Source organism: Mauremys reevesii, linkage group 1, assembly GCF_016161935.1.
Source record: "Mauremys reevesii isolate NIE-2019 linkage group 1, ASM1616193v1, whole genome shotgun sequence".
Lineage (NCBI taxonomy): Eukaryota > Metazoa > Chordata > Testudines > Geoemydidae > Mauremys > Mauremys reevesii.
The window spans coordinates 230,942,735-230,969,088 of NC_052623.1; the positions used below are offsets into that span (position 1 = coordinate 230,942,735).

The window sequence follows — 26,354 nt, forward strand, 5'->3', positions numbered from 1 at the left end:
TATGACAGAGATTTCTCTAATGTACAGGTTGCTCCTCACTGGTTAGTTTCATAAACAAAATGTTAAAGTTTTATGGGACTGTGGCATTACATACAGTCGTATATTTATTCCATATCCTGAATGACATTTTGCTAAAATGATGATCAGTCACTCTTAATTGCAATCTTTATGTACTTTTCTGGTTCCAATGCCCTAGATTAAATATGAAATTAAAGATGACCAGAATCTTAGATAAAAGAAGACAAGGCTGAACTCTGAAAAGGCAGGGGTCTCTCTTTGGATAAGACAGTTCTCTAGAGCTAAATGTTAAAAGAATGTATATTACCTGAGCACACTAAACAAAAACAAAGAAAATCCAAAAAACCACACCTCTGGAAGACTCAATCTGGAAACATTTGCAGGCACAAAACTGATTGTTTTCCTGAACAAGAAGAAAAATAATAATTAATAAAACAACAACAGGACAAGCTTAAGAGCAGGGGAACTTAGCCATCTATTTAAGAGTACAAGTACATTTTTGTCTGAAGTAGTACTTAGATTTCCAGAAAGCCTTTGACAAGGTCCCTCACCAAAGGCTCTTACATAAATTAAGCTGTCATGGGATAAGAGGAAAGATCCTTTCATGGACTGAAAACTGGTTAAAAGACAGGGAACAAAGGGTAGGAATAAATGGTAAATTTTCAGAATGGAGAGGGGTAACCAGTGGTGTTCCTCAAGGGTCAGTCCTAGGACCAATCCTATTGAACTTATTCATAAATGATCTGGAGAAAGGGGTAAAAAGTGAGGTGGCAAAGTTTGCAGATGACACTAAACTGCTCAAGATAGTTAAGACCAAAGCAGACTGTGAAGAACTTCAAAAAGATCTCACAAAACTAAGTGATTGGGCAACAAAATGGCAAATGAAATTTAATGTGGATAAATGTAAAGTAATGCACATTGGGAAAAATAACCTCAACTATACATACAATACAATCGGGACTAATTTAGCTACAACTAATCATGAAAAAGATCTTGGAGTCATTGTGGATAGTTTTCTGAAGACATCCACACAGTGTGCAGTGGCAGTCAAAAAAGCAAACAGGATGTTAGGAATCATTAAAAAGGGGATAGAGAATAAAGACAGAAAATATTGTATTGACCTTATATTAATCCATGGTACGCCCACATCTTGACTACTGCGTACAGATGTGGCCTCCTCATCTCAAAAAAGATATACTGGCATTAGAAAAGGTTCAGAGAAGGGCAACTAAAATGATTAGGGGTTTGGAATGGGTCCCATATGAAGAGAGATTAAAGAGGCTAAGACTTTTCAGCTTGGAAAAGAGGAGACTAAGGGGGGATATGATAGAGGTATATAAAATCATGAGTGGTGTGGAGAAAGTGAATAAGGAAAAGTTATTTACTTGTTCCCATAACATAAGAACTAGGGGCCACCAAATGAAATTAATGGACAGCAGGTTTAAAACAAATAAAAGGAAGTTGTTCTTCACACAGCGCACAGTCAGCTTGTGAAACTCCTTGCCTGAGGAGATTGTGAAGGCTAGCACTATAACAGGGTTTAAAAGAGAACTGAAAACATTCATGGAGGTTAAGTCCATTAATGACTATAGCCAGGATGGGTAAGGAATGGTGTCCCTAGATGGATGGTAGGAGAGAGATCACTTGATCATTACCTGTTAGGTTCACTCCCTCTGGGGCACCTGGCATTGGCCACTGTTGGTAGATAGGATACTGGGCTGGACAGACCTTTGGTCTGACCCAGTACGGCCATTCCTATATTCTTAGAGTGTGATAAGCATTCCTAAATTGCATATTTAAATTATGAATTACTGAAAACTATTCAGTTTGGAATGCTTTGCGTGCCATTCCCTACAAGTCAAATTAGAATCAGATGATTGATTTTTAACAAATCCAGAAAATGTTTCCATTGTTTAATTTCTTTTTTAAAAAATACAAAAAAATATAAAATTTAGAAAGTCAGCCACAGAACCCATAACTAATTGCAATCATGTATATACAAAAATAACCTCCCAAAATTAAGGAACAAGCAGATACTGATCATAATAGAAACATAACTACATCAACTTGCCTCAAAGATTATATTGGCATGAACTGCACCCACAAAAATTAGAGTTTATTATTTTCAGTTATATTGTTTCAAATGCACTTATGCAAATATAGTAATTCTGTGTTTCTCTTCTCACAATCTTACACACTCGATGTCCAGAACTGAGAGTTTAACAGGCACTCTTTGAATACCCTATAATATCAAACACAGCAATGTAAGAATACATACGAGTTTTGTCATCTAACAGCAACAAGAACAATATTCCTACATGAAGTGTTGGCTCCCAATTCAATCCCAATTTACGTTAAATGTTTGATAAAGTACACAGGAAATTAGATACAAGTCCCATTAATGACAATGGACCTTGTGTAACTCAAACATTCATTATGTATTGCATTGAAAATGTGTCCCTCTGAAGCACTAGTTTCCTTTTATTCTTATATCTATAGAACATTTTGATATCATGGAGTCTACCTGACCTGCTGATTACCCTCCAGTTTACAGTATTGTTATGAATAGAAAGAGAAAAACAATAGCTGTTTCAGCCTAAATGTCATCAAAATGAAATCATTTTTGCTCATCACTATTACCACAATTGGAATATTGTTAACAAACAGGCAGAATGAAATCAACTTTGGAAGTAAGTAAGTTGCAAAGATTTTCCCTAAACAAAATGAAAAACAATGAGAACAAGGACTTTAAAAAGAGACTTCCAAAACAACTATATGCTGCTTTTTTTAAAAAAAATTAAAAACAAAAGGGCAGCCAAAAGAAAAATCTTGAAACTGTGTTTCAAAGGAAAGATCATCCCACATCAATTACATTGTTCTGTGGGGAAAAAAGACCTACTCAACTTCTAAAAGGGTTGGTGACGGGGAAAATTTGTATAGCTGCAATTAGAATTTTCCAACAGTGAGGCTACATCACTTCAAATAAATCTGTGTGGTAAATAAAAGAAAAGGCAGAGGAAAATAATTATCCACTTTTAAGTGAACCATCTAATGCTGTTGTCTGCAAACAGACCAAATATCAGAAGTCATATCAGATAAAGAATGTATCAAAAAAATTAGTTTCCACTTCATAGTTTTGGAGTCTAGCTTTACAGCAACACATGAAATGCAATGTTTTCTCCTTTTAAAATTAAATGTTAATTGATTGTTTTGCTTTTAATATGAGAATGTCATCTATTAATAATGGACAATTGTCTTCAGTATCATTGTAATATCCATCTTTATTAGAAATATCTCCTAATCACTGAGTGTAGATCTGCAAAATGTATTGATATTCTGTAGAACTGAATATTAGCTACAAAATATGCCATAGTTTTATTTTCTCAAGTTTAAAATGATAACTTTCATTTCAGAGATAGACATATGTATCCACACAAAAAAGCATTAGAAAAGGTCCAGCACAGGGCATTCAGGGGCACAGAGAGACAGAGCATGAGAAATTTGAGATGAATATACATTTGACTGATCAGAAAATCAGACACAAATACTGGCACCTGCTTCCTTTCTTTCTCTTTAAGTAACCAAGGAAATTATATGGATAAAACTGCAATAATGCAATTTTATGGTTGAAAGGCTGCATACAGAAAACTCAGGAAATTCAAAGTTATGGTTCCCACAGCAGTTGTAACCTGGCCACATTTCATATGCAAAGAAGTTAAAGTTACAATATGTTGTTCTGTATTTTAAAATATTACAAATACTCAAGTGAGAATGTGGGAATCATAACTCAATTTACTAGCTTGTGTATGTGAAATCTCAACCATAAATTTGCATTAAATATTGGATAAAGTATATAATATCAATTAAGAGCAATTTGTCCACTCAATTTATGAATGTTCTGCTCTGCCCTTTTATGGCTGTTGCAGAAATATGTGAGAAAAACATTAAGAATGTGAGAATTCTACATGCTATGTTCACAAGACTTTTTATACTTGAATCTTTAGAGAAACACTAGTCTGAGAAATTTTTATTTCCCTCTTTTATAGATAGTACAGATGAGTGAGAGAGCACTGTATTGTCATCTGTTAGGTGAAGTGCTGGTATTAAAGCATACAATCTCTGAATTCTAGTCCCAGCTATAACAATAATTATCTCTCTGGCTCAGTACCGTAACCTCTCCGTCTCAGCTTCTCCATCTGTATGTGTTCATAAGACCACACGTCAGCTTTGCAGTTGTTGGAGGCTCTTTTTTGTGGGTCCTGATAGCCCTAAGCAGCTTTTACCTCAGTAACACACACTAATCCATTTACAGAACACTATTTTATTTGCTTTATGCTCTTTCCTTAGTCTTTCAATATATTTAAATGAACAAACACAAAAAATTAAAAAGTTTATACATATGAAATTCTATTTGAATATTGACAACTAAGGCACAAAAACAACAGTCATCCTTGTTGGAGGGAGATGTGCATAAGAAAAGCACGAAGGATAATATCTTGAATCAGATATTCACTGGGGTATGTAGCCTGATTTGAGGTGGGTTAGTAGTGTTGATGTAATTTATGTACTTAATTTAATTTTATTTGATTAATTTTATTTAATTAATAATAATTATTGGATATTAATTAGTATGGGTTTGGCTTGCCAATATGTTTGATTAGAAGATAAAGTTTGTTTTGAATTAGGCTTTACAGAGTTTATAAAAGGAACTTTGGGGTTGTGACAGGAGCTTACACTAAGACAAATATAGTTATAAAGACCTTTTATTAAAATTAATGAAGTGGTAAGCAAATGTTAAAACAGCTTAAATCTACAGGTACTTGTTAGTAGTGGATGAAATCGTACATAGAACCATTTTGTTTTTGTGGAAAACTGAAAACAGAAGACTTTAAAAGCATGGGTATCATCTCAGAAACCTGGAGGGCAAACAACTGCCTCCAGAAAAAAGAACTGGAATGATTAAAACTTGTGACTTCCTTTGGTTCAAAAGGGGTACCATCATTAAGGTTGTTTAAATGAGTAAATGTGTCAAGACAGAGGAATCTCCATTACACTTCTTTACTTTTCCTGCATGCCTTGTAAAACAGGAGATTATCATTTATTTATTCATTGGATTTATATGCTATACCTATCAATGTCTCATCCTCTCAGGCCTCAACACAGGTAGCTGCTGGCAATAAAGGAACGGTCTATTTATGCAAATATTTCCTAGCCTAAAAATTTTTAATTTTACATTGTTTCAAGATTTGGCCTGCAGTTTGGATCTATTGTTACTTCCCAACAACTTTGTCCATCACTAGTTCTCCACTGAAAGTAAGTTGAATCATCTTGAGGATTCTTTATGTTACAAGTGTTGGATAAGCTCTTTTTTTTTTTTTATAAACAGCACATAAGTTTGTGGATGGTAGTATTCAGCGGTATGAAAAGAATCTACTCATTGAGATGTGGGTGGTCATTATAGATAGCATGAGCAGCTTTATAAAACAAATATATAAGACCATCTGAAACAATGCATTTTCACATAAATGACCTTGTATAAGGATCCTGAGATGTATTTGTACTGGCTATTATATTCAAACATTAGAATAAACAAACCTCTTATAACAGGAGGTAAATCAATGAAATTATTGTTTGGGAAGACAGGATCAGTCAAAGGCTGAGTCTGAGAACTCCCAAGGATATTCCAGTCTCTAATATAGTCCATTCTTAAGCTACTCAAGTCAACAGCCTAATAAGCAGCTGTTTCTGCTGGAAAAAGATTTGTTGGCAAGCTGGACATCTGTATTCTGCAGCAGCCAAGTTTACTCAGTGTGTGGCCACAGGTGTTGACTTAAGTGCTATGAAGCCAAAGGAGGAAGACAAAAGGAACTGGCATTAATAGCTGTACTAACAGAAAGAGTCCAATATTCAAGTTACATGAAAGTAATTTTAGCTGTCGGCTCCTAGAAAGTAAGACTACTTCTCTTCTCTGATTTGATTCAGACTATACCCTGAAGACAACAGAAGAGGGAAGGAGGAAGTACATGAGTCTTTCTTCAAAGTAAGTTAAAGGCTATGACCCTTTCATTTGGCATTCTTGAAAGCCGTAAAATCTGACAGTGAAAATGTACAATACAGACACTCCAATTCTTGTTAGCCTGATTAGTAGTCCCTTTTCTTAAACTCTATTCATGCACCAAAGGAAAGCCTTTCTCAAAGTATTAAAAAAGTAAACCTGGTAATTCAAATGTCTGGGAGTATGAATAAGGTGGTGATTAACCTTATAATCAATATATACTATGACTTTGTAAATAAGAAAGGATTTTAAGCAAACTTTATTCTAAAAATGTAGTTAGCAAACTGATCCAGTATATCCAGTTCTGTCATTAGACAAAGATTCCTGATTTCAAGAGGCTAGTTGCATAGAGAGGTAGAAAAAAATATCACCAAACAGCTTGAAGGTAGAGCAGCCAAGAATTCACTCCTACCTGATGGAGGATATATTTTATTGCAACCAATCTTAAATGTAATGGAAAACACCACAATTATGATTTAGCAATGTCAAGAGTCAAGCAATGTTGGAGCCCCAGGAGAAACCTTTGGGAGTTTTTGGTTTTTTAAGTCTGTTCCAAGGTAACTAAATGATACTGAAAACTTTTTTAAATAAAAAATTAAATAACCTTTCTTGCTGGTGTCAAGGGATTTGGGCATGTATCTAACGCAATGACTTGACACTGATGTGATGAAAGTGGTTTTTATCCTGCTGTTCAGCAATTACCTACTTGCACTTATTTTTGATCCACATGTTTCTGATGTGATGCTCAAACTATTTTACTTCCTATTTAAGTCAGCTAACACCTTTTAAGCATAATCATTCAAATGTGTACCAATTTAAGACAAAAAAAGTCCGGTCATTAAGTCCATGCCCCTGCCAATGAAGAATATCAAGACTGCTCCAAAAAGGCCATAAAAATAAACTCAAATTCTCTCAGTGACTTTAACAGGCTGTGGATCAGGGCAAAGGATATCTAGATGCAGGACTTATGGAATATTAAACATATATTACACATAATCTTTGCCAGAAGGACAAGCAGTGAAAAAGAAGCAGAATTACCTGCAGCTTTTTGTAGTGATCTTGGTGTGAGATGAATTCACCTTCCTTTTCTTTCAAGAAATCTGTTTGTACGATACTATGCTTTTCCATCAAATCTTCTAACTCCTAACAATAGAAAAAGTTACACAGATTTTTGTTTTTATTTTTAAATGTGAGTGTACAATCTTCAGGACGTCATTCCAAATTAGCTATACTTCTGATGGTTTTAGGACACCTGCTATTATGCAAAAATACACAGCATTTGGGGTCTCACACACTGGCAAACTACCATGCAGATCACAGACCCAGGGGATCCCTGTAACCATTATACACCCCTCTGCCAGTTGGCACAGAGGCCTCTGGGTCACACTAAGCATCTCCCAAAATGAGTAACGTGTTGTGTTCAATAACTGTATCTATTAACTTCTGCCTTCCATCTAAAAAAACTGTGTGCTAGATTCACAGGGAATCCAAAGCACACACCCATATCCTGGGGGATTACTGAAGCCAGAATATCCCCTGGCTCAAATTCAAGAGGTGTCAGGTAAGGTCGCATTACCCCAGTATTTCTGCACCTGTTACCTAACATGTCTCCATCTCAGTTTATGCCAACCTCTTCTATTGCCCTTCGGGCCTATCCCTGTCCTCCTCAGCCCTTATCACCCCTAGTCTGTCACTGTCCTTGCTTCTGTTCCTTAACACTTCCACATTCCAATAAAACTATATTCCACCTCCTTATCCATACTGCCTGGGCATCAGGCAGCAAGGCATTGAGAGCACAGGAGCCAATGTGTGCCCACTCAGTTCCAATATCCAATGCCCTGGTACCCTCAATAGCTGGGAGAAGCAATTGCAAGGAAAGAAATGCTCAGCTCTGGGCAGTAGTGTATTCACTGTATGTGTAATTAGAAGAATTTGACTGGCAGTCTCTTACAAAGCTATACTGAACATGATTTCCACAGAGACAGCAAAACGCACATGTCTGACCCCAGGGCAACCCCAATCTCAAAATGTCAAGTCCCTGTTCCAGAGCAGGGAGGTGCTAGAAAGCCTCAACAAAATGATTCTAAGTATGTTTCCACACTGGAAAGGCAATACTTTTCCCTAACCAAATTCTTAGAATAAGTTGAACCATTTGTTGCTTAAATTTAAAGAAAGAAAAAGAAAAAAAGAACAAAAACAGCCTGAGGCAGACCCCCACATGGAAAATTTAAGTCTGAACAGCTAAAGTTTGGCAAAATTCTAAGTAACTGAAAACAAGGTCTCGTAACAGAAAGTATTAAACACCTTAGCTATGGGTGCCACTGCCAGCTCCTGCTATCATTAAGTTCTACATGCATTTAAGAGCAGCCATACCTTTTTAATTCTACATTTTTCTTCTTCAGCATCTTTAAGTTTAATCTCTAGACTTGCAAGTGTTGGCTGAAGATGCTTCTTTGATCCATTTATCCCTGGCTTCTCAGAGTCACCCACAGGGATGGTTGAATTTTCTGAAGGTTTTCCTTCCGTCAAACTCAGAGAAGGAATTGAGATATCCAAGGAAGAACTGGCTGATAACTGAACCTAAATCATGAGAGACAAAAATTATATTATTTAGTCATAAATAATATAGGACAGACATTTTGAAATTATATTTCATATAAGAGCTATGAAAACCTTACTTTCAACAGAAGATTTAAATGTCAGTTTACCAAAACACATACATTACATGATGGTTAGCAGACCTGTGTCTGAAGCACTACCATCAAAACATTTGCATCTGAAATACCATTAAAACAACAGTTTACCAACAGCCAGATCGTTACCCCTAATTCACTTCGGATTATACTTCACATGAGTAGCCTCACTGAAGTTAATGTGAATACCTGAAGAGTAACATACTACTAATTTTGAGTGAGGAGGCTTGTAAATCTTAAGGTAACTGTCTGATTCTAATGCTGCTAGAAAAGACATTTTTAAACAGTGACTATTTCTGAAATTTTTGGTAGCTTTAACAGCAATACTTTTTCCAAAGAACATTCCTGCCATTGCCTCCCGTATTTCAGCATTATGGTACAGTTTAGCAAAGCATTTAAGCATATGCTTAAAATTGAGTACGTTTTAATGTACGCAGCTCAATTGGGGACCATAATGTCCAGAAATTACTTTACAAAAATCTTTTATTTAAGAAAGAGTACTTATATACTGAAATTTCTGTTTTGAGGTTGAGAAGCATTTCACTGTTGATTTAAACTACATTTTTATCTAATATTATACATACATGCTAAAACATACATTGCTTTGTAGCTTAATTATATTCTGCCATCTCAAAGAATTCAAAGATACTAATCTTCACAATGAATATTCAGAGACTGGTAACTGATATCTTTGTTCTGAAATTACACCTTTAGAAACTACTCAAGAGTCAACTTTTGTCCAATAAGAAAAAAAAAAAACTCTAATTTGATAAGAAAAAATACAATGCCAAGGGATAAAATACATCAACTTCCTGTAATAAAAGTAAGATTATGTGCTTACCTGTTCTTTAAGAACAGCTGGGTTTAAAATACTGTTGGCTGTTTGAACAGCTGTCAGTACATCATCACCTGATAAGATGAGTGAATCAGAAGAGTCAAGGCAAGCAGAAGGCAGAGAATTCTCCAGAAGAACATCTGAAGAAATGCTTTCTAGTACATGGACTTCAGATACTAATGCAAGAAAGAAGACATGAAAACATTTCCAATATTAGATTATGTGTATGTTTCTGAAATCTACCTCTAGTGAACCTAACAGAAATAATTTTTGTTATTAAAGGAACATCATAGAATACAAACAAATAGATAAATATATGTTGTTGTTACACTAGTGTAAATTTGGCTTGACTTTATAAAAGTTAAGCCTGCCATGGCTTTATATCTTGAATAATGTTATTGGCATACTCTCCATGCTTGTACGACTTACCTTTGCACTCAAAGATATCACCAGCTAGCGATATGCCCCTTCCTCTGAAATTGCCTGAACTTGAGGACCTTTGAGGCATACTGCAAAAGCCATTTATTTGACAAGGTTTTCAGGGACAGATGAGACTATGCTCTTTTGTGGCAGAGATAGCGGGGGAGGACTAAAAGTGGCTCTTTTGCGTCTTTGAATTATTGACTGCCTTACATAATTCATTATTTATATATGATTACTTTTTGCTACTAGGTAGTCATTTATAATGGTATGCAATTGTTAGGGCACCTGTGGCATTTTGGATGGGTATTTTTTGTTATTTAAATCTAAAACAAGAAAGAAAAGAGCTTTTATATAAGGATATTTAGATAAACATCTCACCAAGCAACATGGAGACAAGCAATTTTACATGTGTTAAACATGTCTCATACATTAAATCTACAATGGTGAACAAAGGAAAGAATAAAATGACCCTATATCCAACAATACACAGGTGTAATAATTATTGCTGCATGTATGGATCTCTTCCGCAGTCAATACATTCCAAAGGAAGGAGTTTCCTATTTTAAGTTATGATTCTGTATGTGGGTCATCAATTTCTACATTACAGTGACATAGATAGTTTTTAAGGGAATAAACAAAAATACATTAAATTAATAATAATAAATTTAGAAACCACATGGGGAAAAACCAGTGAGATTGCATCAATAACGTTTTTAAATTGGTCCTAGGAAGCCTGTACCCTAGGATACACCAGCCATAGATATGATTTTCCAGTAGAGGGAAGAAAAGGCCAGGTTACTAGCATATAGTCTACAGAGGGCCACACAAAACCAGTTAAGATGCTAATTTAAAATGCATTTTTAAAAGAATTGAAGACTAACTAGTTTTATCAAATTAGTAGAATTAGAGACTGACACCCCAGGCTGCAATCTTGGCGTCTTCATTAATAAAATAAATCCTACAGTTCTTTCACTCCCAAATGGAAATAATACAATATAATTTAAGAGTCGCTAGGGGATCACATATTCTTAAACAAAACCACTTGAATTAGGATTGGCAATTTAAATGGCACCACACTGCATATGAATGGTCTTTGTTTTGAGCTACAGAAGCAATGCATAGGTTTGCAAATACTAACAGAAACAATCAGGATCCAGTATTACCAGTCTGACATTGCCTAGATCCATAAACTTTTTGTCAGGATTCACAGATTGATAGATTCTAAGGCCAAAAGGGACCATTGTGATCAACTAGTCTGACCTCCTGTATAAAACAAGACATAGAACTCCCCCAAAATAATTCCTAGAGTTTATATTTTAGAAAAAAAGATCCAATCTTGATTTTCAAATGGTCAGTGATGGAGAATCCACTATGACCACTGGTAAATTGTTCCAATTGTTAATTACCCTCACTACTAAATAATTACCTTAGTCTCACTAGCTTCAACTTTCATCCATTGGATTACTGACATTAGAATAATCCTTTGAACCAAGATCAACAATTAATTCTATAGTATAATTTTATTTCAGAAGCTTGTTGCAGTCAAGTTCACTCTTTCCTTTCACATGTTGGTACTGATCAATGAAGCATGCCCAGCAAATGGATGACCCTTTGCAACTCAAGAGCCTAATGTATAACACGGACCAGATGGAGAAATATAGATAGGTTTACCATCTTAACTGTTTCTATTCAGTCAATCCCACTGACCAACAAGTGCTTCCACTCAGTAAAATCCCAGAATGAAGAAAGAGGAATAAAAGAATAGTCAGGAGGAGGGGGAGAGAGAAAATAATAATGACATGAAAAAACAGTCCTAAAAATTGTAAAGTTACTTATAGACACAGAAAGATGGTGAAAGACTTAGTACAGACAATATTACAGTTACTGGCCCAAATGAATAAACTACACAGAAAATTTGCACACAGCAGAACAAAGATAAATAAAAAACAAAAATATCACCAGCACTCAATGAACTCTATCAACCACTGCCAGTGGAAAAATCTTTTAAAATTTATTGGAGAAAAATGGAATCTATTCAAAGTCCAATCTCTTTTCTTCCAGCTAAACAAATAGCAACAGCTAATGTGTGATTCAAAATAGAGTTAGTTTTTCCTATAACTCTTCACTGCAGTTTTCAGCTTAGTGAAACTCAATATCTTATAATAAGCATCCTTTATATAGAAATTGTTCGAAGTATGTGTTGATGGATACATTAATAGACATGCACATGACTTCCACTGTACCTATAGTAGATGTTGCACAAAGCTCAGATGAAACATACCTCTAGTTCTGCAAGGCTGGTTTTTACCAATTTCCCCACCATTATCCCCCACCAAAATAAACCGGATGGGTTTCTTGCAGTTTTTAAATATTGTAAATAATATCACTGGTTCACTGTGGTAGGATAAATACCTTCAATTACTTGAAGGAAACAAACACCAAGAAAGCTAAAGAACAATGTTGGGATGATTCTAAGGGGAACAGTTTAAATTAATGGATGAAACTAAGAAAAGGAAAATTTAAGCTTGAGAGGTAAAATGCTGGCCCCATTTATGTCAATGGCAAAACACTAACTGATTTCAATGGAACCAGGATTTTATCCAACAGCAGGAAAATATCTCTTGCAGCAAGAGCCCTTGGTTTAGTCTCTGGGAGCCACAAAAAATACACAGAGGTCAGGGAATGCTGCTTGTAAGAGGTACAAGAGGATGTTCCACTGTAATGCAACTTCAGGGCTGTGCAGGTCCTAAGGGTCACAGTAAAAAAATTTCTTCTGTAATACCTCCTAAGGTGCATTACAATGGCATATAGCCAAATAGTTCTAGGATTATGATATTCACATGTACTATGCTAACAATCTGAATACCTAGACTGCATGTGCAACCTTAACTTTACCATTTCTTGACTTTAGCGTGTTTAAGTGTGCAACCTACAACTTCTAATAGATGCCTAAATTCCAAAATCCTACTTCCACTGAACGGTACCCAACTCCAGGAGTAAATCCATTGCAATTAGTCATAAAATAAAGATATGTCTACACTACGGGATTATTCCGAATTTACATAAACCGGTTTTGCAAAACAGATTGTATAAAATCAAGTGCGCGCGGCCACACTAAACACATTAAATCGGTGGTGTGCGTCCATGGTCCGAGGCTAGCGTCGATTTCTGGAGCGTTGCACTGTGGGTAGCTATCCCGTAGCTATCCTATAGTTCCCGCAGCCTCCCCCGCCCCGTGGCATTTCCGGGTTGAGATCCCAGTGCCTGATGGGGCAAAAATCATTGTCGCGGGTGGTTCTGGGTACAGCCTCACCCCTCCCTCCCTGAAAGCAGCACACAACCGTTTCGCGCCTTTTTTGCTTGGTGAACTGTGCAGACGCCATAGCACAGCAAGCATGGACCCTGCTCAGCTCAATACCGCAATCGTGGATGTTTTAAACACCTCGCGCACTCTCGTGCAGTCTATGGTGAACCAGGACCTTCAAACCGAGGCGAGGAGGAGGCGGATACGGCAGCGCGGCGATGACAGTGATGAGGACGTAGACACAGAATTCTCTCAAACCGCGGGCCCCAGAGCGTTGCAGATCCTGATGGTAACGGGGCAGATTCTATCCATTGAATGCCGATTTGGGCCCGGGAAACAAGCACTGACTGGTGGGACCGCATTGTGTTGCAGGTGTGGGACGATTCCCAGTGGCTGCGAAACTTTCGCATGCGTAAGGGCACTTTCATGGAACTTTGTGACTTGCTTGCCCCTGCCCTGAAACGCCATAATACCAAGATGAGAGCAGCCCTCACAGTAGAGAAGCGAGTGGCGATAGCCCTGTGGAAGCTTGCAACGCCAGACAGCTACCGGTCAGTCGGGAATCAATTTGGAGTTGGAAAATCTACTGTGGGGGCTGCTGTGATGCAAGTAGCCAAAGCAATCACTAAGCTGCTGCTACGAAAGGTTGTGACTCTGGGAAACGTGCAGGCCATAGTGGATGGCTTTGCTGCACTGGGATTCCCTAACTGTGGTGGGGCGATAGATGGCACCCATATCCCTATCTTGGCACCGCAGCGCCAGGGCACCCAGTACGTAAACCGGAAGGGGTACTTTTCAATGGTGCTGCAAGCACTGGTGGATCACAAGGGACGTTTCACCAACATCCACGTGGGATGGCCAGGGAGGGTTCATGACGCTCGCGTATTCAGAAGCACTACTCTGTTTAAACGTCTGCAGCAAGGGAATTACTTTCCAGACCAGAAAATAACAGTTGGGGATGTTGAAATGCCTGTCGTTATCCTGGGGGACCCAGCCTACCTCTTGATGCCATGGCTCATGAAGCCATACACAGGCAGCCTGGACAGTGGTCAGGATCTGTTCAATTACAGGCTGAGCAAGTGCAGAATGGTGGTGGAATGTGCATTTGGCCGTTTAAAGGCGCGCTGGCGGACATTACTGACTCGCTCAGACCTCAGCCAAACCAATGTCCCCTATGTTATTGCTGCCTGCTGTATTCTCCACAATCTCTGTGAGAGTAAGGGGGAGACCTTTATGGCGGGGTGGGAGGCTGAGGCAAATCACCTGGCCGCTGATTACGCGCAGCCAGACACCAGGGAGATTAGAAGAGCACACCAGGAAGCGGTGCGCATCAGAGAAGCTTTGAAAACGAGCTTCATCAATGGCCAGGGTACATTGTGACTGCTGTGTTTGTTGATGAACACCCAACCCCCTTGATTGACTCATTCCCTGTAAGCAACTCACCCTCCCCCTTCGAGTAAAGCTTACTTATGTAAATAAAGTCACTCTCGTTTAAAAATCATGAATTCTTTATTGATTCATTATAAAAAAGAGGGAGAGAAGTAAGGGTGTGGTTTGGGAGGAGGATAAGAAGGATGGAGAAGGCCGTTAAAAAAATTTCACATTAACGACAGCCTTCTGGTTGGGCTGTCCACGGGGGTGGAGTGGGCGGGTGCACGGAGCCTCCCCCCACGCGTTCTTACACGTCTGGGTGAGGAGGATGTGGAACATGGTGAGGGTTGAGGGTGGTTATACAGGGGCTGCAGCAGCACTCTGTGATCCTGCTGCCGTTCCTGAAGCTCCACCAGACGCCGGAGCATGTCAGTTTGATCACGCAGCAGCCCCAGAGTTGCATCCCGCCACCGCTGATCTTCCTGCCGCCACCTCTGATTTTCCTGCCGGTCTTCCTGCCGCCACCTCTCATCTCGGGTGTCCCTCCTGTCCTCACGTTCACTGGCATCTTTCCTGTAATTTGATACCACGTCCTTCCACTCATTCAGATGAGCTCTTTCATTGCGTGTAACTTCCATAATATCCGAGAACATTTCATCTCTCGTCTTCTTTTTCCTCCGCCTTATCTGTGCTAGCCTTTGGGATGGAGGAGGGACGCTTGAAATATTTGCAGCTGCATGAGGGAGAGAAATATTTAAAAAGATACATTTTACAGAACAATGGTTATACTCTTTCACAGTGAACAGCACTATTCACCTTACATAGCACATGTGATTTCCCTACAAGGTTGCATTTTTCATCTTAATAGTGAGTGCCTGCAGCTCTGGAGTTACAGATCTCACAGACACAGGTCCAGGCATCAGAATTCAACTTGCATGTGGCCATGGTAAGCCACTGTCTTTCGGCTTCTGCAGTGATTTACCCCTCCCCCCAATGCATGGCTAATACCACGCTAGCTCCCTGCTAATCAACACCCTTCCCACCCCACCCCCCCACCCACTGCATGGCTGGTAGCTTGGGGAAGATCGCCGGTGACCAAACACAAAAAAGATCATCGGCATTTCACTCCTCCCCTCCCCGGCAGCTACGTGCAGGAAAGGTTTTTTTAAGCTGCTGCAGTCCACGAACCCAGTAGGAAAATGGCCATCCCCCTTACTTAAATTCCTGATTTTTAACCAGGTTATCCTGAACGATATCGCTTTGCTGAGGATCACACAGCGAGATAAAGAACGGATGCTTCTTGAATGCCAGCAATCACCGGGACCATATGCTGCTATGCTTTGCCATGCTATGATACCTGATTACTTGCTACATGCATGGCGTGGTAAAGTGTCCTACCATGGTGGGTGGAACAAGGCTGCCTTGCCCAGAAACCTTCTGCAAAGGCTTCTGGAGTACCTACAGGAGCGCTTCATCGAGATGTCCCTGGAGGATTTCCTCTCAATCCCCGGACATGTTAACAAACTTTTCTAAGTAACTATACTGTCTGCGAATGCATCCCAAGTCCTCAGGGCAAATCAATCATTAAAAAACGCTTGCTTAAAAAACAATGTTTGCTATTTGCAAAGGTACAGTCACCAGAGGTCCCTTCCATGGCGTCATTGTCTGGGATAGTTGCTTGGGAGGAGGGTAATTCCGTCAGGGTCAGAAAAAGCTCCTGGCTGCTGGGGCTCACGGAGTGCTGTGTGCTCTCTGCTAGGTCGTCCTCCTCTTCTTCATCTTCATCTTCCTCGTCTGCATAATCCTCAGACATGGCAGAGATTACAACCCCCACCTCGGAATCCACGGTCAGGGGTGGGGTAGTTGTGGCACAGCCCCCTAAAATTGCATGCAGATCAGCATAGAAGCGGCATGTTTTTCGACCTGCCCCGACCTTCCGTTTGCTTCTTTGGTTTTCTGGTAGGCTTGTCTGAGCTCCTTAACTTTCACTCTGCACTGCACTGAGTCCCTGCTGTGGCCTTTATCCGTCATAGCCTTAGAAATTCTTTCAAATACTTTTTCATTTCGTCTTTTGGAATGCAGTTCTGTTAGCACTGAATCCTCTCCCCATATAGCGATCAGATCCAGTACCTCCCGTGCAGTCCATGCTGGAGCTCTTTTTCGATTCTCAGGAGACTGCATTGTTACCTCTGCAGATGAGCTGTGCGTGGTCACCTGTGCTGATGAGCTCTCCACGTTGGGGAAGCAGGAAATGAATTTCAAAAGTTCGCGGGGCTTTTCCTGTCTACCTGGCCAGTGCATCCGAGTTCAGAATGCTGTCCAGAGCGGTCAGTGGTGCACTGTGGGATACTGCCCGGAGGCCAATACCGTCGATTTGCGGCCACACTAACCCTATTCCGATATGTTAATCCCGATATTAGCGCTACTCCTCTCGTCGGGGAGGAGTACAGAAACCGATTTAAAGAGCCATTAAAATCAATATAAGGTGCCTCCTAGTGTGGACGGCTGTGACGTTAAATCGGTTTTACGCTCCTAAAACCGGTTTAAACGCCTAGTGTAGATCAGGCTTAAGTCTCAGGTCAGATAGGGTGTCACAATATGGCCCATATTTGTGTATGGAACAATGCTTGTGTTATGAACTGTACTCCATAATTACCTAACAGAATTTTGCTTAGCACCAAGCTATAAAGAAGTCCTCTAAGACTACTGAGGGAAGCTACATTGTGTGCAGTTCAGTAGGTTTTTATTTAAATATCTTCGACAGAGGCATTAGTAACATACAAAGCCTATTAAAGCAGTATTCTTGGATCTTTGATGGTAGTGCAAATTACCATTATAAAATAAGATGGCAAAAAAGGCACAATTTTGTTTGAGTGTACACGTTCAACCCAGTCAGAGATCCCAAGAGAAGATAACCCCTTAAAAAATCCTTTGACCCCAAACATTGTAGCAACCTGAAACAAACTTATTTTCTGTCTTGCATTACAAAATATTGGCCATTTAACTATTTAGAAGGGCTCATGTCAGTCATTTTCACAGTTCAACAGAAAATCCCACAACTGAAACTCTCTTGCAAACAAGGCCCTTCTTTTGAGCTGAAAACAGGTGAAGTTGAGTGGAGATCTGTTGGAGGAGAAGGGAGGCAAGCTCCTGCTACTTAGGGGCAGTGAGTTAGTTCTTGGAGAGAGTTAGTTTGTTTTCAGTTTGCAAACTCTGGTAGGGGAGGCAATGTATTGTGAGAGACAATAAAGACAGCCAGACTTCAGTGTCTGAGGAGGACAGAGGAAGACTCACAGAAGACTGCAAGTGAGAACAGAAGACAAGATGACTTGCAGTCAGAAAGAACAGAAGAGGGAAGGCCTGAGACTTGCACCAACACCAGGAAGAGGAAGTTCTACATGAATGGGGAGTCCCTGCTTTGAAAAACAGTCAGACCTGTCACCAGAGGTGATCTGGAGAAGGGATGCAGAACAAAGTGGATGAACAACCATCTCAAACAGATTACTAAAAAAAAAATCAGCAAGGAAATCTATTTTCTGGAGATCAGAAAAGCACTGGGGACAAATGGAGGTATTGTCCAATACCTAAAGAATATTTCACCTCAGTTTTTGATAAGGTCATGGCCCTAGTGGTGATAAGGGTAATAAGGAGCTGGGGACAGTAGCAAGACAACTAATGAGAACGAGGATATGAAAGTAGAAACCACCACATCTGAGGTGGAAGCCAAACTCAAACAGCTTAAGGGGACCAAACTGGGGGGCAATAATCTCGATCCAAGAATATTAAGAGACCTGGCACATTAAATTGAAAGTTACAGAGAATTCTTTTTGAGATGTCTGGCAGGTGGGTCTTGTCCACATGCTAAGGGTCTTACTGACTGCCATATTTGGGAATTTTCCCCTAAGTCAGATTGTTTTCACCTTCCTCTACAGCCTGTGGCACAGGTCACTTACTGGTTTGAATTAGAGTAAATGGTGGATTCTCTGTAACTTGAAGTCTTTAAATCATGATTTGAGGACTTCAGTAACTCAGCTAGAGGTTATGGGCCTATTACATGAGTGGGTGGGTGGGTGAGGTTCTGTATACTGAAATGTGCAGGAAGTCAAACTAGGAGATCATGATGGTCCCTTCTGGCCCTAAAATTTATTAGTCTAGAAGTCTATTAAAAATTGCACTATTTAAAGCAACTATAAAGAATTATGGAATATGGTCTGAAAGTCAGAGACTGCTCATTTGCAAGTGAAAACAAAGAGTTGATGGGTTGCAAAAACCACTTCTGAAAAGTGTATTAGTATCCACAGGAGCTTTACATTTGATTAAATCAAAACTTTCAAATTAATTTGAAATATTTGTGGGACTGGGCCCAATTCTGCAAATTGCTGAGCATCTATCTCCCAATTTCTTCCTGCACCTACACAGCAGCCAAGATGTTTTGTATTTTTTGAAAACTTAGTACTGCTCCTTAGTAGCACCACTTCAAGTATAGGGCATTCCCCATAGGCACAAGGAAGTAGCAACAGAAGCGTTTTAAGCTGACTATAGTTGTCTTCCTGAATTCTCTTGGCATGTGCCACTAGTATTAGATACCATTCAAAATTCAGCTTGCTATTCCAGAGAACAGAAAAGGCATTGATATAATCCACTTCTTCCACTAATATTGTTCTCTGAGGTGTATTTTGCATCCCTTAAAGTACCAGAGAAAGTACACTATGTGTGCATGTGAAAAGAGTAACAGTACTTTGGACTCTCTTAACTGAAGATCTGGAGAACCTTTTCCATCAGTACTTCTATGGAAACCTTGTTTCAGGCTGTCTGCAAACTCAGGAAGAAATCTCTATATCAGGTTAACCTTCCAAACATAAACCAAGCACATTTTTGCATCCACAAGGATTAGAAATGTTTTTAAAAAATGAAAGCTTAGATTCTGCAGAATCTGAATATGCCATGTTGGCCACATATGAATATGAGGTAGGCCAGCGAGTGTTTAAAATAGTAGTGCAGGAGAGCGTGTTTGGGGGACTGTGACTACTTTTCATCCTATAAAACCGGGCTCCCTAACAGTAATTGAGTCCAACCACAATAGAGCTCAGAAGGAGTAATGAAAAACCTCTTAAAATAACTTTCCTATGCCTAAAAATGACTACCTTTTTAAAGTTTTTTATTCTTGAGCTCTTCATAAAATAAAAGTCCAGTAGGAAGAGAAGGTAATTCACATTGTGCAGTAACTGAGGTTCTTCAAGATGTGTGTCCCTGTGGGTGCTCCACTTCAAGTGCTGGTGTGTTCCGGCACCATTGATTGGAGATTTATGGTAAGTGTCCGCGCAGGTCGCACATGTGCAGTAGGCACCTTGTAGTACTGTTGGTACCGCATCTAGCGTGCACAATCTGAGCCCGCCAGTTCCTTCTCTACCACAGAGTCCTAATAGCAAACTCCAAAGTAGAGAAGAGGAGGGTAGGTAGAGCTAGAGTCAAGTTACAGCATAGTGCTCAGTAAATGTGTGGACAGAGGCCCAAGTGGCCACCTTGCAAATCTCTAATATCAGAACACTGTTAGGAATGCTATAGAGATTAAAACTGATGGTGCGGAATGCGCTCTGATGTGTGTAGGAGGATCCACGTTACAAATAGGATAGAAATGTTGAATGCATGTGAAGATCCATTCAGACAATCTCTGAATGGATATTGCACAGCTTTTACTACTCTACTACTGAACGCTCAGTAGTAGAAAAGAAAAGTCTGAGATTTCCAGAAAGGTTTGATCCTTTAAAGGTAAAATGCTAACATCCGCCTGATGTCCAATGTATGCAAGACGGTCTCTGTTGGAGTCTTGTGAGGATTATGATAGCTTGTAGGAAGATTGATTTGTTGGTTCATCTGAAAGAATGATGCCACCTTTGGTAAAAATGCTGGGTGTGGGCATCGCGTGACCTTGTCTTTAAAGAATATTGTGTAGAGCAGTGGTTCTCAAACTAGGGATGCCGCTTGTTCAGAGAAAGTCCCTGGTGGGCCGGGCTGATTTGTTTACCTGCCGCGTCCGCAGGTTCAGACGATCGCAGGTCCCTGTGGCAACGGTTCACCACTCCAGGCCAGTATGTCCCTCGGCCTGTGCTGCTTCCTGCAGCTCCCATTGGCCTGAAGCGGCGAACTACAGCCACTGGGAGCTGCGATCGGCCAAACCTGCGGACGCAGCAGGTAAACAAACCAGCCCGGCCCACCAGGGGCTCTCTCTGAACAAGTGGTGGCTCTCATTTGAGAACCACTGGTGTAGAGAGGATCGGTCATGAAAGGCCCATCTCACTCACCCATCTGGCAGAAGTAATGACGACGGAAAAGGCCATTTCCATGGATAAATATACTAGGGAACAGGTGGCTAGGGTTCATATGGCATTCTGGTGAGGCATTTCAATACCAGATTGAAATCCCAGGCTGGAGTAGGTTGACAAACCTCTGGGTAAATGTTCTGGAGACCCACAAGGAAGCGTTTAGTGATGGGTGTGTTGAGTCTGAACTTTTCATGAGTTTAAACTTAACCCAGACTTGATGTCTCTATCTGAAACTTTTAATCAAAGCTCTGACCTGCGAACTACTCATGACACCCCCCCCTCCCAATAAGTAGCCATCTCCTCCTTTGTCTTTTCTAATTTACATTTTAACCTGTTTTATCCTGTAGAATCTTGATTGATTATGCATGACCATTATGATCTGTTAATCACTTTGTTTACTTCTGTGTATAAACATTGATGCTCACCCCTAATAAACTTGCCACACTTACTCCGAAGCTTTTTTAAGCTAAGGATGGTGTGAGCCCGTTGATCAACGAATTGTTGTCTGGTCTCTGACAGACTTGTGAGCCCCATACCAACTCCGCACAAACTCGGGTGCTGGAGAGGTAAGTAAGGACTTGCTTTTTACCTAACAATTTGGGGGCTCGTCCGGGATTTTCTTCTGGTGCGGTGCCTCTGTCCAGTGGCCAGACCACTCATATACGAATTGGCAGGCGCCACGGGAGATTTCTCCCAGCCAATTCAATATTGAGGGGTCGTGTACTGGACAGCAGGATAAACGCCAGTTGGAGGGCTCCTGTCAGACACCATGGGTCAAGGGACTAGCGTGCCTCTTGAGAGTCCGCTGGGGATTGTAAATAAGTTATGGAATGAAGGGAAACTCCCAGTACAGACAGGAATGTCTAGGAGGAAGTTGTACACACTGTGTGTAAGGAATTGGACTGGGTATACCGCGGTATTGGCCGACCCGGAGATGAGGTGGCCTTCGTATGGCTCTTTCGAACAAGCTGCCTTAAGAGGAGTAAGGAGCCAGATCGAAAAAGACCATCTAGGACAGTTATGTTACTGGTTTTGTTGGGACACAGCAGCAGAGCTGTGGAAATCTTTAAAAATTATGGCAGTCAGGTATTCTTCCGAGAGTGAACCCCCTCCATGTTATTTCGATGAAGGGTGTAAACCACGGCGTGTTTTAACTCGTCAGTTGGTCCCCACTGCACCTGCCCCTATTCCTCCGCAAGGGGACTCTCTCCAGAGTGCAGAGGGGAATCTGCAGGACTCCAAATTGGAATCTCTGCAGAGTGATAAGGAGGAAATGGAGGGGCACACCTCGGGAGGAGTAATTACTAGGCAAAAGATCAAGCAGATGCAGCAGGATGCATACCCCTCCCCTGAGGATAGCCCAGAGGCTGCCTCTGCCAAACTTTTTGTGAGTAGAGAAATGCCTTTACAGGTGCACGACCAACCTTTTGTGAACAATAATGGCCAGTTACAACATACTAATATTGTGGAATATAAAGGATGGCTAGAATGGGACTTGAAAGAGTGGGGACGGTTGTCATGGTCCTTTGGGGAAAATCCCCGAAAGATCACTGAACTTTTAGAAAGATTGTTTTCAAGTCATAATCCTACTTATACGGATGTAGATCAGTTGTTAAGTAGAGTTTTGACCGGAGAGGAACGTAGTAGATTGTGGATGGCAGAAAGGACATGGGGGGATAGCAATGCGGTTAATACCACTTGGATGGATAGGCGGGATCAAGCCGCTGGCTGGAATCCCCTAGACTGGAGTCAGCCAAGGCTGACTCAGCTGCGGATAGATCGAGAGCGATTGTTAGAGAGACTCAAAGAAATGGCTCGCCGCTCGCCTAATCAGGCTAAGTTCATGCAGATTCGGCAGGAATCTGATGAGCCACCCAGAAAGTTCTGGTCGAGGCTATTGGAGGGGGCCCGAATGTTCACTCAGATGGATCCTGAGAGAGAAGCAGACCACCCTACTCTTATTTCATTTTTTGTGAATCAGTCAGTACCCCCTGTAAGGGATTATTTCTTAAAGTTTCGCCCTGGTTGGGGAGGTGAGTCAGTCACTTCAGTGTTGGACGTAGCTGATTTTGCATGGGAGAAAGAAAGAGAAAAAGGAAGAATATAAGTTGATGGCTTTAGCTTTTCGCGGTGGTATTCGAGGCAGAAGCCGTGGCCGTGGCAGGGGATTTCAGGGTGCTCGGGGAAGAGGGTCCTGGCAACCCCAGCCACCAGGAAATTGTTTTCAGTGCGGACAGCCCGGTCACTTTAAACGTGAATGCCCCTGGGGACGCCCAGAGGGTCCGGTCGCATCCGCAGATACTTACACCAGGGACGAATACACCCCTGCACCACCAGCCCAGCCCGTTCCTCAGGCCTGGATCAACTACGGGCAACAGCAGCAGCTGCAGCAAACTCAGCCTTCTCAATGACGGTACCCCGGGGGCGAAGGCAAACAATGTGATGGTCTTATTTCCTTAATGTCTTTAGCCGGCTCCTTCCTCACTTTCTCCCCTCCCAGCAAAGAGCCTCGTCTAACCCTTTCAGTCCAAGGACTGCCTGTCTCTTTCCTCATTGATACTGGAGCTACTTTCTCTCTTTTAAATCATGCCCCCTCTCCCTGGCTATCCTCTGAGGTTAAAACTGCAACTGGGGTGGAAGGCAACCCACAGTCTCTGGGACTCACTTTGCCTCTAAATGTTATTTATGCTGATAAATGTTTCTCTCACCGTTTTCTTTTTTCCCCAGCTTGTCCGATCCCTTTGATGGGCCGGGATTTACTCTGTAAGCTTGAGGCTACTTTAACCTGCACTCCTGAAGGGGTAGGATTATTGATGACAGTGTTAGGAGATTCGGCCCCAACTCAGGGTAATTGGGACCCCCCCCCTCTCTCTCCCCTGACCTCACTGACTTGCCTTCAACCCTCTGGGGAATTTCTGACACTGATGTTGGCCTGCTCCTTTCGGCAGAGCCAGTAAGGATTCAAGTGAAGCCCTCCTTAGCCCCCATCAGTCTCCCAATACCCCTGTCGCTGGAAGCCCGGAGGGCATCCGCCCCATTGTCGAGGATTCATTGCACAAAAGCTAGTCCGCCCTCAGCGCACTCCTGTAATACCCCTATACTGCCTGTCAAAAAGCCTCCTAAAAAGGACGGAGACCCTATTCGTTGGCGCTTTGTACAGGATCTACGGGTTATTAATCAGTATGTGGTCCCTCTTCATGCAGTAGTTCCTGATCCAGCTACTCCCCTGGGATGCTGAGTGGTTCACTGTTATTGACTTAAAATCAGCCTTTTTCAGCATTCCTGTGCACCCAGACTCTCAATATCTCTTTGGTTTCACCTGGGAGGGACAAAGTTATGTCTGGCAACGACTTCCTCAAGGCTACAGAGACAGCCCCACGATTTTCAGCCAATGCCTCCGCCACGACTTGGAAGGCTTCACCAGTCCGCAGGGATCCACGTTAGTCCTATACGTAGATGACATCCTACTAGGTAACCGCGAAGAAGCCGCCCTCCGCATCGATGGTAAGGCACTTTTATTATACCTACACACCAGAGGCCACAAGGTAGACCCTAACAAGATTCAGTGGGTCTCACAGAAGGTCCGATATCTGGGCTTCCTGTTAACCCCAGAGGGGAGACAAATGGACCCAGTCCGCATAAAGACTATCCAAAACTGCCCTCTGCCAAACACCAAGAAACAACTTCGAGGTTTCTTAGGATTAATTGGCTTCTGTCGCTTTTGGTTGCCGTCCTGCGGAGAGTTGAGCAAACCGCTCCACCGACTCACTGCTAACCTTGCTCCTGACCCTTTGCAGTGGTCCCCAGACACGATCCAAGCCTTTCAGTTACTCAAGGACAGTGTGGCCTCCTCCATGTCTCTCCGCCCCCCCAATTACAGCAAACCCTTTCACCTTTTTGTCCACGAGAGGGGCGGAATTGCTAGTGGCGTCCTTACCCAGCTGAGTGGGCCCCACCATTTCCCGCTTGCTTTTTACTCCCAGCAGATCGACCCTGTCGCTCAGGGAACCCCATCCTGCACCCAGACTCTGGCAGCAGCTGCCCTGCTGATCACAAAGGCAAAGAGCCTGACCCTGGGTCATTTTACCACGGTCTGGACCTCTCATGCCTTGTCAGCCCTTCTGCGTAGGGGCACGACCCAAGTCTTTTTGGCCCATCATCAGCAGCAGCTAGAGGCCGAACTCCTAGAAGACACTAACCTAATTTTTGAAAGGTGTGGGCCCCTTAATCCAGCTACCTTGCTTCCTGACCTGCCAGTCCTCCAGGACCAGCACGACTGTGTGGAAGTAGTTCATAGCATCTTACAGATAAGGAACAACCTGTTTGACGTGCCACTGGACAACCCTGATTGCATCCTCTTCTCGGACGGAAGCTCCTTCTATGTTGATGGCAAGCGTTTCACCGGTTATGCAGTCACCTCTGAATGGAACATTCAAGAGGCCGCCTCACTGCCAGGCAACTGGGGAGCCCAAGCCGCCGAACTCTATGCCCTGGCCCGAGCTTGCCAGTTGGCCGCTGGTAAGACCGTTACCATTTTTACTGATAGCAAGTATGCTTTTGGAGTTGTGCATTGTCACATCCACCTCTGGAAGTTTCGAGGTTTCCAGACAGCTGCCGGTAAACCCATTCAGCACCTCCCCCTCATCCACAAGCTTTTGGATGCCCTCCAAGAACCCTCGGTCCTGGCTGTAGTTCACTGCCGGGCCCATACTAAAGATGATAGCTCCGTCACCCGTGGGAATGCCCTGGCTGACGCCTCCGCCAAGGCAGCTGCCGTCTTACCCTTAGCCATGCCCACGTTGGCTATTGTAACCTCCCCCTTTACTCCACCGCACCCCGTACCAGTACCCGCTGCTGAACTACAGTCGTGGGAGAGCCTCGGAGCCACTCTGGTCAAAGGGACCTGGCTTATGCCAGATGGCCGAGCCTGCCTCCCTCGCTCCACATACCCCGTGGCAGTTCGCTGGCACCATGATAAGGGGGGTCACTACAGCACGCACGCCCTTGTGGACACCATCGCTCGCTTTTGGTATGTTCCAGGCATTCAACCCTACTGCCTGTCAATAGTGAAAGCATGCAGCACATGTCAGCGTAATGGACCTGCTCCGCCTCTTAACAAAATTAAGGGTGGAAGACCTCCGCCTGCTGCTCCATTTCATCATCTTCAAATTGACTTTGCAGATATGCCAAAGGCTTTTGGGAAAAAGCACCTCCTTGTTTTGGTTTGCCCTCTGACTTCATGGGTCGAAGCTTTTCCTACTGCTAATTGTACTGCTGCCACAGTGGCGAAGATCCTCCTTAGAGACATTGTACCCCGTTTTGGCATCCCTCT

At 41.9% G+C, this 26,354-nt stretch overlaps 1 protein-coding gene across 12 annotated transcripts in view; it reads right to left on the reverse strand.

Annotated features, from left to right (window-relative positions):
* CCDC91 (coiled-coil domain containing 91) overlaps window positions 1-26,354 on the reverse strand; it is a 345,954-nt gene that overhangs the window by 241,732 nt on the left and 77,868 nt on the right. For all 12 annotated transcript variants that reach the window (XR_005588369.1, XR_005588368.1, XM_039500870.1 and 9 more), the window contains 3 exons: window positions 9,608-9,777; window positions 8,447-8,653; window positions 7,112-7,216 (listed from right to left, as the gene is read on the reverse strand). Coding sequence is in view for 10 of the 12 variants with exons in the window: in XM_039500870.1 (XP_039356804.1) it covers window positions 7,112-7,216; window positions 8,447-8,653; window positions 9,608-9,777 (482 nt within the window). In the remaining 2 variants the exon portion in view is untranslated. The remainder of the gene's footprint in view (window positions 1-7,111; window positions 7,217-8,446; window positions 8,654-9,607; window positions 9,778-26,354) is intronic.